The sequence below is a fragment of the Conger conger genome, chromosome 17 (assembly GCF_963514075.1).
Source record: "Conger conger chromosome 17, fConCon1.1, whole genome shotgun sequence".
Classification (NCBI taxonomy): Eukaryota; Metazoa; Chordata; class Actinopteri; order Anguilliformes; family Congridae; genus Conger; species Conger conger.
The window spans coordinates 5,263,439-5,276,049 of record NC_083776.1 but is presented as its reverse complement, the minus strand read 5'-3'; the positions used below and the strand labels follow the sequence as shown (position 1 = coordinate 5,276,049).

The following is a 12,611-nucleotide window of genomic DNA, read 5'->3' as shown; positions in this document are numbered from 1 at the left end:
TCGGAGAAGGGCACGCATTGATCTGTTCTCCAGTGCACCTTCCTGCATGGGTGCGTAGTGAAAATGATCAATATCGTGGTTAATTACCGGGGTAAAACTCAAACTGACGATTTTTATTTTTTAATTCATTAAATGGATTAATTACATAAATTGTTGAAGCCTGACATAAGACAGCAGCTGGGTAAATCGCTTTAGATTACAGCCCAACACAGCTCAACACAGCTCAGACAGCACAGCCCAGATCAGCACAGCCCAACAGAGCTCAGATCAGCACAGCCCAACAGAGCTCAGATCAGCCCAACACAGCTCAGATCAGCCCAACACAGCTCGGATCAGCCCAACACAGCTTGGATCAGCCCAACACAGCTCAACACAGCTCAGACAGCACAGCCCAGATCAGCACAGCCCAACAGAGCTCAGATCAGCACAGCCCAACACAGCTCAGATCAGCCCAACACAGCTTGGATCAGCCCAACACAGCTCAGATCAGCACAGCACAGATCAGCACAGCCCAACACAGCTCAGATCAGATTAGCCCAACACAGCTCAGATCAGATCAGCACAGCCCAACACAGCACAAAGCCTCCTCTCCATTTAAAATCTCATACCATCTATTTAAAATCTCTATTTAAAATCTCAGCTGACGCCAAAGAAAGAGTTGAAAACAATATTCCTGTTTAGAGACGACGCATACAACTGTATTACTTTCTGATAACGTGGAACTGTACTGGGCCTTAATTAAAATCTGAAAACACCGCACTGCTTGTGTTTGTCTCAAAATAAAAAGCGTATGTGCCGTTTCTATTTCAGAGAACGCATTCACTGTTTCTATCTGAAGAATATAAAGAATATATTTGCTGTTGCTATCTGAAGAATATAAAGAATGTATTTGCTGTTTCTTTCTGAAAATAAAGAACGCATCGATCATTTCCATTTCAAACGCTTGTTGGCCATCGGCTGTTTCTATCTCGCTAGCATCTGATGGAAATCCAATCTTTTAGCAGAGCTCTTGACACCGAGACAACACACAGAAAAAACACTTCTCCCCTTCACTTCAATCATAAACTTACACTCAGAGTTCTTCTGCATGTCAGGGGATGGAACAGAGCCATGTGGAACAGAGCCATTACAGTACATTACATTATTGGCGTTTGGCAGATGCTCTTATCCAGAGCGACGTACAGTTGATTAGACTAAGGAGGAGACAATCCTCCCCTGGAGCAATGCAGGGTTAAGGGCCTTGCTCAAGGGCCCAACGGCTGTGCGGATCTTATTGTGGCTACACCAAGATTAGAACCACCGACCTTGTGTGTCATTTACCTTCACCACTAAGCTACAGGCCGCCAGACCTGCGTGTGGAACAGGGCTGTGTGTGGAATAGAACCGTGTGTGGAACAGGGCTGTGTGTGGAACAGGGCTGTGTGTGTGGAACAGGCCTGTGTGAGGAACAGGGCCGTGTGTGGAACAGGGCTGTGTGTGGAAGGCGTGCTCAGACCGCAGCGTGGTTTGTCTGTTTCTCTGGAGGAGTAGCGCTCTCAGGCCACAGTAATTCAGTCGATAGCAGGGCTGGGATTAGCGCTGATATCCAAACAGAAGCGCTAGCTGCCTGCAGTCCCGGTGTAAGCTCTGCTGAAAGGCTATCTCTGAAGGCCCCGGCCGGAGCACGCATCTCTTAATTAAAACCGCGCAGGCAGAAGTAATGTTTGTTTTGCAAGATAGCAGCTTCAAACGGCCAATCAGAGCTCCCATCTGCGGCCTGTAGTCTGCTCTGCGGGGCTAAAACGGGACAGATTACCTTACACTGCAGTGCAGCTTCTGTGAGCCACACGCACACGTACACATGCCTACGGAAACTTCCAGACATCTGTGTGTCTGTGCGCACAGGCTTGTGAGTTTGTGTGCCTGTGTGTACTGGCGCGCGCGCGTGTGTGTGTGTGTGTGTGTGCTAAACCGGGGCTTGAACCACCATGTATGCGGGTCCCAGTCATGTACCTTAGCCAGTAGGCTACAGGCTGCCCCAGTCATGTACCTTAGCCAGTAGGCTACAGGCTGCCCCAGTCATGTACCTTAGCCACTAGGCTACAGGCTGCCCCAGTCATGTACCTTAGCCACTAGTCTACAGGCTGCACCAGTCATGTACCTTAGCCACTAGTCTACAGGCTGCCCCAGTCATGTACCTTAGCCACTAGGCTACAGGCCGCCCCAGTCATGTACCTTAGCCACTAGGCTACAGGCCGCCCCAGTCATGTACCTTAGCCACTAGGCTACAGGCCGCCCCAGTCATGTACCTTAGCCACGAGGCTACAGGCCGCCCCAGTCATGTACCTTAGCCACTAGTCTACAGGCTGTCCCAGTCATGTACCTTAGCCACTAGTCTACAGGCTGTCCCAGTCATGTACCTTAGCCACTAGGCTACAGGCCGCCCCAGTCATGTACCTTAGCCACTAGTCTACAGGCTGTCCCAGTCATGTACCTTAGCCACTAGGCTACAGGCTGCCCCAGTCATGTACCTTAGCCACTAGGCTACAGGCTGCCCCAGTCATGTACCTTAGCCACTAGGCTACAGGCTGTCCCAGTCATGTACCTTAGCCACTAGGCCACAGGCTGTCCCAGTCATGTACCTTAGCCACTAGTCTACAGGCTGCCCCAGTCATGTACCTTAGCCACTAGGCTATAGGCCGCCCCAGTCATGTACCTTAGCCACTAGGCTACAGGCCGCCCCAGTCATGTACCTTAGCCACTAGTCTACAGGCTGCTCCAGTCATGTACCTTAGCCACTAGGCTACAGGCTGCCCCAGTCATGTACCTTAGCCACTAGGCTACAGGCTGGCTGTAGCCTGTCTTATGACAGGTCATCATACTACAGCAGTGCAGTTACCCAGAGAGCAGGCTTTCTGAAAGCTGGGGTGATAACACACGCCCTCTCATGATTAATGTTCTCTCTCCTCATTTCCTGATTACTGGTGAGTCTCATATCCCTGCAGTGGATCGCAGGGTAAAAATACTTTTGATAAATCACAGATAATGAGGTATGGGCATCTGAGAGGAAATTATCTCAGCTTTCCTTACCCACAGCACACACACACACACACACACACATATACATACACCACACCATACCACACACATACACACACACACACTCTACACATATGCACACACACGACAGACCAATCTTCTGTGTGTGTTCCAGTTCCCACCTGACATATTGGAAGGCTCTGGTCTGGGACCCGGGTCCGTAAACCTGAAATAAACACAGGAGAGAGGGGGAGTAAAACACACCGTTACAGACAGGATTCAGAAGCAGGCGTCAAACACACCGTTACAGACAGGATTCAGAAGCAGGCGTCAAACACACCGTTACAGACAGGATTCAGAAGCAGGTGTCAAACACACCGTTACAGACAGGATTCAGAAGCAGGTGTCAAACACACCGTTACAGACAGGATTCAGAAGCAGGTGTCAAACACACCGTTACAGACAGGATTCAGAAGCAGGTGTCAAACACACCGTTACAGACAGGATTCAGAAGCAGGCGTCAAACACACCGTTACAGACAGGATTCAGAAGCAGGTGTCAAACACACCGTTACAGACAGGATTCAGAAGCAGGCGTCAAACACACCGTTACAGACAGGATTCAGAAGCAGGCGTCAAACACACCGTTACAGACAGGATTCAGAAGCAGGTGTCAAACACACCGTTACAGACAGGATTCAGAAGCAGGTGTCAAACACACCGTTACAGACAGGATTCAGAAGCAGGCGTCAAACACAGCAGGCGTGGGGTTTGGACTCCAGCTCTGAAACCACGTTCCACCTGAGCGTTTCGGCGGCCCGGCCCTTTCTCCCTTTCTACGCGCGCACAGACGACACCGTCTCCAGGACCTTCGGGGATGGCATTTCTTTGAACGTGCACGCAGCACGGGGGAGATGAAAGGCTCTATTAGCATTCGCTAACGGACGACAAGCGCCGGGCCACTGTATCAAAGGGCATCGGCCCCTTCTCCCTCCGGCACAACAAAGCCACAAGTCGGCCGCCGCCACGGCATTATCGCTCCCCCGGGAACATTAGACAGTGCACAGAGTTCCTGCGCGCGCTGATAGAGTCAGTGTTCTGTGTGACTGACCTTGCCCAAGAGGCAGGGGGCGAGGCGAGCTGGGTTCTGCGGCGTGAATCAGCTCATTATCTCAGGACCCGGCGGGGTGCCCCACAGATAGGAGGGGATCAGAGATGAAGGAAACGCACACGGGCAGACCTCACACTCACACTCACACTCTCACTCTCACTCTCACACTCACTCTCACACTCACTCTCACACTCACTCTCACACTCACACTCACACTCACACTCACACTCACACTCACACTCACACTCACTCTCACACTCACTCTCACACTCACTCTCACTCTCACACTCACTCTCACACTCACTCTCACACTCACTCTCACTCTCACACTCACTCTCACACTCACTCTCACACTCACTCTCACTCTCACTCTCACACTCACACTCTCACACTCTCACACTCTCACACTCTCACACTCTCACACTCTCACACTCTCACACTCTCACACTGACACTGACACTGACACTGAAGGGCCATGGCTTACCGTGAGTGGCTCTCCCTGCAGGGCCTGGAGGATGAAGTTGCTGACCACACGCCCGTCGTTCATGTGCATCCTGGAGCCAAAGGTGTTGAAGATCCTGGCCACTCTGACCTCCACTCCTTCCTGTGGGGCAGAGGAAGGGCAGCCGCTTACGGATTAGCGAATAACGTTACGTACACATCACGTCAGAGTACAGGGTGTAGGAGAACTCTTTCTGTTCCAGTGAGAGAGCAGGGTGTAGAGGAACTCTTTCTGTTCCAGTGAGAGAGCAGAGCAGGGTGTAGAGGAACTCTTTCTGTTCCAGTGAGAGAGCAGGGTGTAGAGGAACTCCTTCTGTTCCAGTGAGAGAGCAGGGTGTAGAGGAACTCTTTCTGTTCCAGTGAGAGAACAGGGTGTAGAGGAACTCCTTCTGTTCCAGTGAGAGAGCAGGGTGTAGAGGAACTCCTTCTGTTCCAGTGAGAGAGCAGAGCAGGGTGTAGAGGAACTCTTTCTGTTCCAGTGAGAGAGCAGGGTGTAGAGGAACTCTTTCTGTTCCAGTGAGAGAGCAGGGTGTAGGGGAGAGAGCAGAGCAGCCGGCGCATTAAAGGGTTAAAGTAAATGGTAAATGGTAAATGGTAAATGGCAGGCATTTATATAGTATCACAAGTACTTCAGGGAAATTTTTCTAAATACCTTCTGAGACTAAATTGTCAATTTAATTGACTCCAAATGTTAAATCAAATTTGCCACAATCTGGATATGGGTACATAGGAATTATTCTCCTTGTTTGCCCAGGAAAAGAGATTACACGCAGCTTGCAGTTGCGTTGCACGGATTAATGTTCCGTGTTTACACGAAAAGCTCCTTTTACACACGAGCGGATTGGGGCCCCTGCTCACGGCTCCAAGACGGACAGAATGCTCCTGTTTAGACGGCAGGTGAGCAAATACCCAGAATCCTCTGCTCGAGCGGCGAGCGGCGGGCTGGGTGAGACGCAGCAGACGCGGCGCATTAAAGCGGCCGGAGCGAAAAAACTGAGCGCGTGCTCTCTCCCGCGGGGACGCTCAGCCGCTCCGGAACGTTCTCTCGCTCCGAAAACACGCGGGGGGGCGGCGTCCTTTTTACTCCACTATAGATCTATATAAAATTGAAAAAAGAAAAAAATCTCCATGTAAAGCTCACTCTTCATTATTTGCGTATTTGCTTCTTTGTTTTTTTCGGAGAGTGCCTGTACACAATTCTCGCTGGAACATCGGATATCTAATATAAACAAAGGGGAGGGGGGGGGGGGGGGGGATCTGAGAAGATGCTAAAGAACTGGGGGCTTTGGAAAGAGAGGCGCTGCTTTGTGTTATTCAGAGGAAAAAGGGGAAGAGGAGAACGAGTGTGGAAGGAGGGATGTGAAAAAGAGGGGTGCGGTGACTGTGCTGGATGATGGAGACAGAGCCCCAGGCCTGTCAGGTCCACTGGACTCTGGGCCCCCCTAAATGCAGACCAGCACCTCATTAAGAGCCTCCGAAACTGTACTGCTGGTACCTGGGTGCCTGTGTGTATGTGTGTGTGTCTGTGATTGTGTGTATGTGATTGTGTGTGTATGTGATTGTGTGTGTATGTGTGTATGTGCTTGCTTGTGTGCGTGCATGTGTATGCGTGAGTGCGTGTATGTGTGTGCGAAGGTGTGTGCATGTGTGTGCATGTGTGTATGCTGGCCCTGGAATAATGTATGGGCCTGACATTGCGGGGGACAGATAAAGCTCTCTCAAATACTGGGGGGGAGAAGGCCCCCATGTGGTGTGTGTGTGTGTGTGTGTGTGTGTTTGAGTGTGTGTGTGTGTGTGAGTGTGTGAGTGTGTGAGAGTGTGAGAGTGTGTGTGCTTTTGTGCCTGTGTGTATGTGTGTGCATGTGATATTGTGTGTGTGTGTGTGTGAGTGTGTGTGTGTGTGTGTGTGTTTGAGTGTGTGTGTGTGTGTGTGTGTGTGTGTGTTTGAGTGTGTGTGTGTGTGTGTGTGCGTGTGTGTGTGTGTGCGTGCGCATTGCATCATTGTGTGTGCTGTGCTGTGTCTCCCTGCAGATGTAGGACTTTAATCATGACGGACCCATTCCTAATGATTTCAGATTAAGTTTTCAGTTATGAGAATTTGAGATGCAGAAGGAGCCGATATTCCACATCCAGGTCATTAGAAAGCAGAAACTGCACCGAAGGTCCCCAAGGAGAGACAACAGCAGGAGCAAAGGAAGAGTCCATCATTCATATTCCTCTGAGAAGCCCCCCTGTCCACAAACTGACAAAAGAGACCCCTCGCCCTCCTCTTCCCATTCTGGGGAGGTGCAGGGTCACCCTCGATGTGCTTGGCAGACTCTTGGTGGATGATTGGGGCAATTCTCAAGTGTGTATTCACACATTCAGGAAAAGGTGAGAAAAATATTAAGTAGAGCTGGTCAAGTTGGTCATAAAGCTGGTTTAGCTGGAAATGAGCTGGTCAGGCCGCTAGTGCTGGTAGCTTGTCTCAGCTGGTAGCTAGTCAGCAAGCTACCAGCTTTTTCAAAACAGCTTGAGCTGGTTAGAACTGGTCAACCAGCTAAACCATGTGGAGTTGGGAGCGGGACTGAACTGGTCAACCAGCTGAACCATGTTGAGTTGGGAGCGGGACTGAACTGGTCAACCAGCTAAACCATGTTGAGTTGGGAGCGGGACTGAACTGGTCAACCAGCTAAACCATGTTGAGTTGGGAGCGGGACTGAACTGGTCAACCAGCTAAACCATGTGGAGTTGGGAGCGGGACTGAACTGGTCAACCAGCTGAACCATGTTGAGTTGGGAGCGGGACTGAACTGGTCAACCAGCTAAACCATGTTGAGTTGGGAGCGGGACTGAACTGGTCAACCAGCTGAACCATGTTGAGTTGGGAGCGGGACTGAACTGGTCAACCAGCTGAACCATGTTGAGTTGGGAGCGGGACTGAACTGGTCAACCAGCTAAACCATGTTGAGTTGGGAGCGGGACTGAACTGGTCAACCAGCTAAACCATGTTGAGTTGGGAGCGGGACTGAACTGGTCAACCAGCTAAACCATGTTGAGTTGGGAGCGGGACTGAACTGGTCAACCAGCTAAACCATGTTGAGTTGGGAGCGGGACTGAACTGGTCAACCAGCTAGCAGCCGGAAGAAAAGCCGTGTCGGAGTAAGGCTTGGTGGTCCCAAAGTTGTTTTCTGAGGTAAACGTGATGCACTTAATGCACTTAATTCATTTTAATAAAAAAGGGACTCACAGTTGAGTCGACTAAGGAAGCAATGTGGGGTTGGAGGGGGAACTCTCCCCTGGAGCAATGTGGGGTGAAGGGCCCTGCTCAAGGGCCCGACAGCTGTGGGGATCTCATCGCGTCTACACTGGGGCTTGAACAAACAACCTTCCGGGACCCATTCACAGAACAAGCCCCTGTCACACACGCATCGTAAGTCCATGAACGTTCCGGCAATATCCCGTGTCCCTGATGTGTGAGCGGGAGCAGGAGTTGATTTTCTGTGGAAGGCACTCTGGGAGACGATCGAGTAAGAGATACCGAACCTGCCCGCCTCAACAGCTCTTGCACAGATCACACTTTGCACACAGAAGATATCGGAGCTGCGTTGAGTGATTTCCTGAGGGAAATGCGAACATTTATTTTCGGAATAATAATGGAATAGGATTTGACATTCTCCGGCATTCCTCTGGAGGGTGGACATCCTGCCTTGCCTAACCGATCCAGAATAGTTTTGTCGGTGTGGAATTTTTCCATACCGGAGGAAAATCACTGCCTAACCTGGATAACTGACCCCGAAAACGTTGCGGCTTCCAAGCGTGAAAGGGCCTTGTGAGCTGAGCCTTCCTTCTGCAGGTTTAGAGTGCGGGTCTTGGACGGGAGAATAATTGGAAGCGGGCTTTGACATGAAGAGAACAGTCTCAGGAAGACCCAGGAGTCAGCGCTGCTTAAAAAGCCAAATTAGAGAGCCACTCCTTCACTTGAAACCTCACCCCCGGATTGATGTGCAAATCTACAACAGTCTCTTCTTCCGCGGACTGAATCATGCAGGACAGGAGAGTCCCTCAGAAAATGAAAATTCTATTCCCGTGAAGCGCATCTGCCTGGTTCAGTCACAGAACAGACTGAAGACACTCTGTGGTCTGCCCACCTGCCAGCCCTCCTGACCGGACCACAACATTTCCACAAATATAATCAACTCCCAACACATTTTTAAGGACTAAAGCTCTAACAGTCAAACGTTTTAGCACACCCACAATTTTCAGTCCGCGAATTGCTCGTGTGGCGGTTGCATTCCGCTAACTGCTCGTGTAGCGGTTGCATTCCGCTAACTGCTCTTGTAGCGGTTGCATTCTGCTAACTGCTCGTGTAGCGGTTGCATTCCGCTAACTGCTCGTGTAGCGGTTGCATTCCGCTAACTGCTCGTGTAGCGGTTGCATTCCGCTAACTGCTCGTGTAGCGGTTGCATTCCGCTAACTGCTCGTGTAGCGGTTGCATTCCGCTAACTGCTCGTGCAGCGGTTAGACTGGAAGACAGGAAGACAGGAAGACAGGAAGAGGATGGCTGGGTTGGTGGGGAGTGTGGTTCTTTAGTCTCGGCTACTTGCTAGCGTCAGTGCGGTGACACTAATGGAGCGCTACAGAGCTGGTCTGGAAACGCCGGACGCGTGTAGCATGTCTTCAGCAGGCAGTGCAGACAGCTACCAGCCCTTATCCATCAGAGACCCCTTTGATCAGCTCCGGCGTTTTTCCCATTAAACCCGGCGTGCCACATCTGCAGCAACAGCAGCAGACAGCTGCGCACTTCCAGCGAAACGCCGAGGGGAATCCGGAGACGTAATTGATGATGCTACAGTGGATGTAGAAGGTGATTACAGCCCGGGAGAAAGGTAATTTTCCCCCCCCGAGACCCATAACCGACTGTTCTTTGCCCATTGTGTGGGATGTATAATGGAAAACCTGCATGTGTGTGTGTGCGTGTGTGTGCGTGTGTGTGTGTGTGTGTGTGTGTGAGAGAGACAGAGGGTGTGTGTGTGTGTTTGAAATAGAGTGTGTGCATGTGTGTGTCTGTGTGTACGCGTTGGGGTGTGTGTGTGTGTGTGTGTGGGTGGGTGGCTGTGAGACAGAGTATGTGTGTGTCTGTGCATGTGTACGCGTTGGTGTGTGTGTGGATGTGTGTGAGAGACAGGGTGTGTGTGTGTGTACGCATTGGTGTGTGTGTGTGTGTGTGTGTGTGTGTGTGTGAGAGACAGGGTGTGTGTGTGTGTACGCGTTGGGGTGTGTGTGTGTGTGTGGATGTGTGTGAGAGACAGGGTGTGTGTGTGTACGCGTTGGTGTGTGTGTGTGTGTGTGTGTGTGTGTGTGTGTGTGTGTGTGTGTGTGTGTGTGTGTGTGTGTGTGTGTGTGTGTGTGTGAGAGAGATAGCGTGCGTGTGCGTGATGCTGAAAAAGAGAAGAGTGAAAGTTGGTGAATGTGACAGCCAGTCCTAATCAGAGGAAACAGATGTTTCCATGACGGCATGACACTTTAGAGCTGAACAGATAATCACAAACCTTACAGCTTTAATATGAGCAATCTCCTAAAAATATCATCCCAGCAATAATTCACAGCATTGCTTGGAATTTGAAAAATTCTCACACCGTGTGGAAAAACCAACATCATACGAGAGCCTTCAGCATATCTTCCTGGCACAAAAAATATGAAATACCTGAAAATACCGCAATATGCAATCACCATTATCTTCTCCGCTGAAGTACTCAATCTCAGCATTCAGCCCCGTCAGTCATTCCATCCAGAATGACCTCTGACAAACACACAATAAAACTACCACATTACACAAAAGCCCCTCTTCACTTTCACTGCACAATACATCTCCCAGCAGAACTTCAGAATCGTTCGCTGTCCATCGAAGATTGCCTTTTTTTATTTTTATTTTTATTTTTTTCTCTCCCTTTAATCTTCCGAATTTCCACTCCACCGACCGGCTGATGGGCCAGATCTACGAGGTCTTCAGGGGCCCGGAGAGTCGGATCCCGACCCGCTCATCAGAAGTACTGAAACATCAGCGGAAGCGTCCACACTCACCATGGAAACGGCCCAATCCCAGAGGGGGCCCATTATCCGCTCCAATTTATCCAAAGCCAGGACTCAGATAATAGGGCTCCCAAATGGGAATGGGGAATAAAGTGAAAAGTGGGCATTAGACTGAGGAAAGATACTGCCCCACGCCTCACGCACCGTGAAAACAGAAAACACAACGGAGTGCAAACGCTCCGAGTGAATCCAGCACACAGACTGGGCGGAATCCTAACCTCCGCACTGGCATTGCGTTTGTAATAACGGAGCGATAAAAAGGTCCGTGGTAAATCCCCACTCCCACATCCACTCCGGTACCCTCCCAACGCCCACCCCTTTCAGCCTGCCGTTCCAACGACGCAATTCCCTCAACGTTTTCACCCGAGCCTCAAGAGCGCTGATCATGCATATCACAGCCATGAATCTGGAACGAACCCGTCTAATATTAGTCATTTATTTCATGTGAACGCGTTTACATTCCACTTGCCTTTTCCCCAAGCGTCACACGGTTCATAAGGAGCGCCTCATTTCACGGATAAAGCTGGTACAAACGTACAGCGTAACATTGTGATGTTCTGCTGGGATGTACAGCATTTTATTGGAGTAGCGCAAGCATGGATTGACTTAGTTCAACTCGCACAGCACGGTAGTTAGCCCAGGGCTAGCTCATCCTGCGTTCACACGGTAGTTAGCCCAGGGCTAGCTCATCCTGCGTTCACACAAGCACGGTAGTTAGCCCAGGGCTAGCTCATCCTGTGTTCACACGGTAGTTAGCCCAGGGCTAGCTCATCCTGTGTTCACACAAGCACTTGTTAGCCCTGGGCTTTTATGGCACTGTGCATGGGGATGTTTCAGGGGCTAACCCCGAAATGTTGGTGCTAACCACGCTCTGGAGCAGGGTCAGCTAGCCCAGGGCTCTGGTTGCCGCTAGCCCACTTTAGCCACCTTAGCCCTGGGCTAAAATCTCTCTGAATCTCCTTAGCTCTGGGTTAAAGTCGCTCTGAATCTCCTTAGCTCTGGTCACCACCAGGGTAGCCTCTTGGCTAAGGTACATGACTGGGACCCGAATGGTGGGCCATGACAATATCCACACAGCCGTTGGGCCCTTGAGCAAGGCCCTTAACCCTGCATTGCTCCAGGAAGGGTTTTCGCCCTGCACAGTCTAATCAACTGTAAGTGGCTTTGGCTAAGAGCATCAGCTGAATAACATAACATAACATAACATAATGGTGAGAACAGGCGATTCAGCCCACCAATGCTCACCTTTTCCTACCCCCAAGTGAATCTACTGCCGAGTTTGCCAAAAAGCTGAATAGTATCTAACACCGTATCACGCCTGGTGCTGAAACCCCCCGGTGTTTCTGCCTCCGCTACACGCACAGCGCTGTCATGCCACTCCACACGTGAGATGATAGGGCGGCCTGTAGCGTAGTGGTTAAGGTAAATGACTGGGAGACGCAAGGTCGGTGGTTCTAATCCCGGTGTAGCCACAATAAGATCCGCACAGCCGTCGGGCCCTTGAGCAAGGCCCTTAACCCTGCATTGCTCCAGGGGAGGATTGACTCCTGCTTAGTCTAATCAACTGTACGTCGCTCTGGATAAGAGCGTCTGCCAAATGCCAATAATGTAATGTAATGTAAAGATGAGAAGTGATGTCAGCGCGGTCATGCCACTCCACACGTGAGACGAGACGTGATGTCAGCGCGGTCATGCCACTCCACACGTGAGACGAGACGAGACGTGACTGACCTGCTTCATGTAGGCGTAGCACATGGTCTCGGCCACGCGCTTGCCCTCGTCGTAGCAGGCCCGGGGCCCGATGGGGTTGACGTGACCCCAGTAGTCCTCGCTCTGGGGGTGCACCTCCGGGTCTGCAGAGGAAAAGGAAGGACGAGGTTACCGCCCCGGAGCCTGTACGGTGGCCCTGGA

The 12,611-nt window shown here is 50.9% G+C and overlaps 1 protein-coding gene across 1 annotated transcript in view; it reads right to left on the bottom strand.

Annotated features, from left to right (window-relative positions):
* uxs1 (UDP-glucuronate decarboxylase 1) overlaps window positions 1–12,611 on the bottom strand; it is a 55,023-nt gene that overhangs the window by 8,581 nt on the left and 33,831 nt on the right. The window contains exons 9-11 of the mRNA XM_061226156.1: window positions 12,432–12,553; window positions 4,613–4,732; window positions 3,201–3,244 (exon numbers count right to left, since the gene is read on the bottom strand). Of these exons, the coding sequence (XP_061082140.1) occupies window positions 3,201–3,244; window positions 4,613–4,732; window positions 12,432–12,553 (286 nt within the window). The remainder of the gene's footprint in view (window positions 1–3,200; window positions 3,245–4,612; window positions 4,733–12,431; window positions 12,554–12,611) is intronic.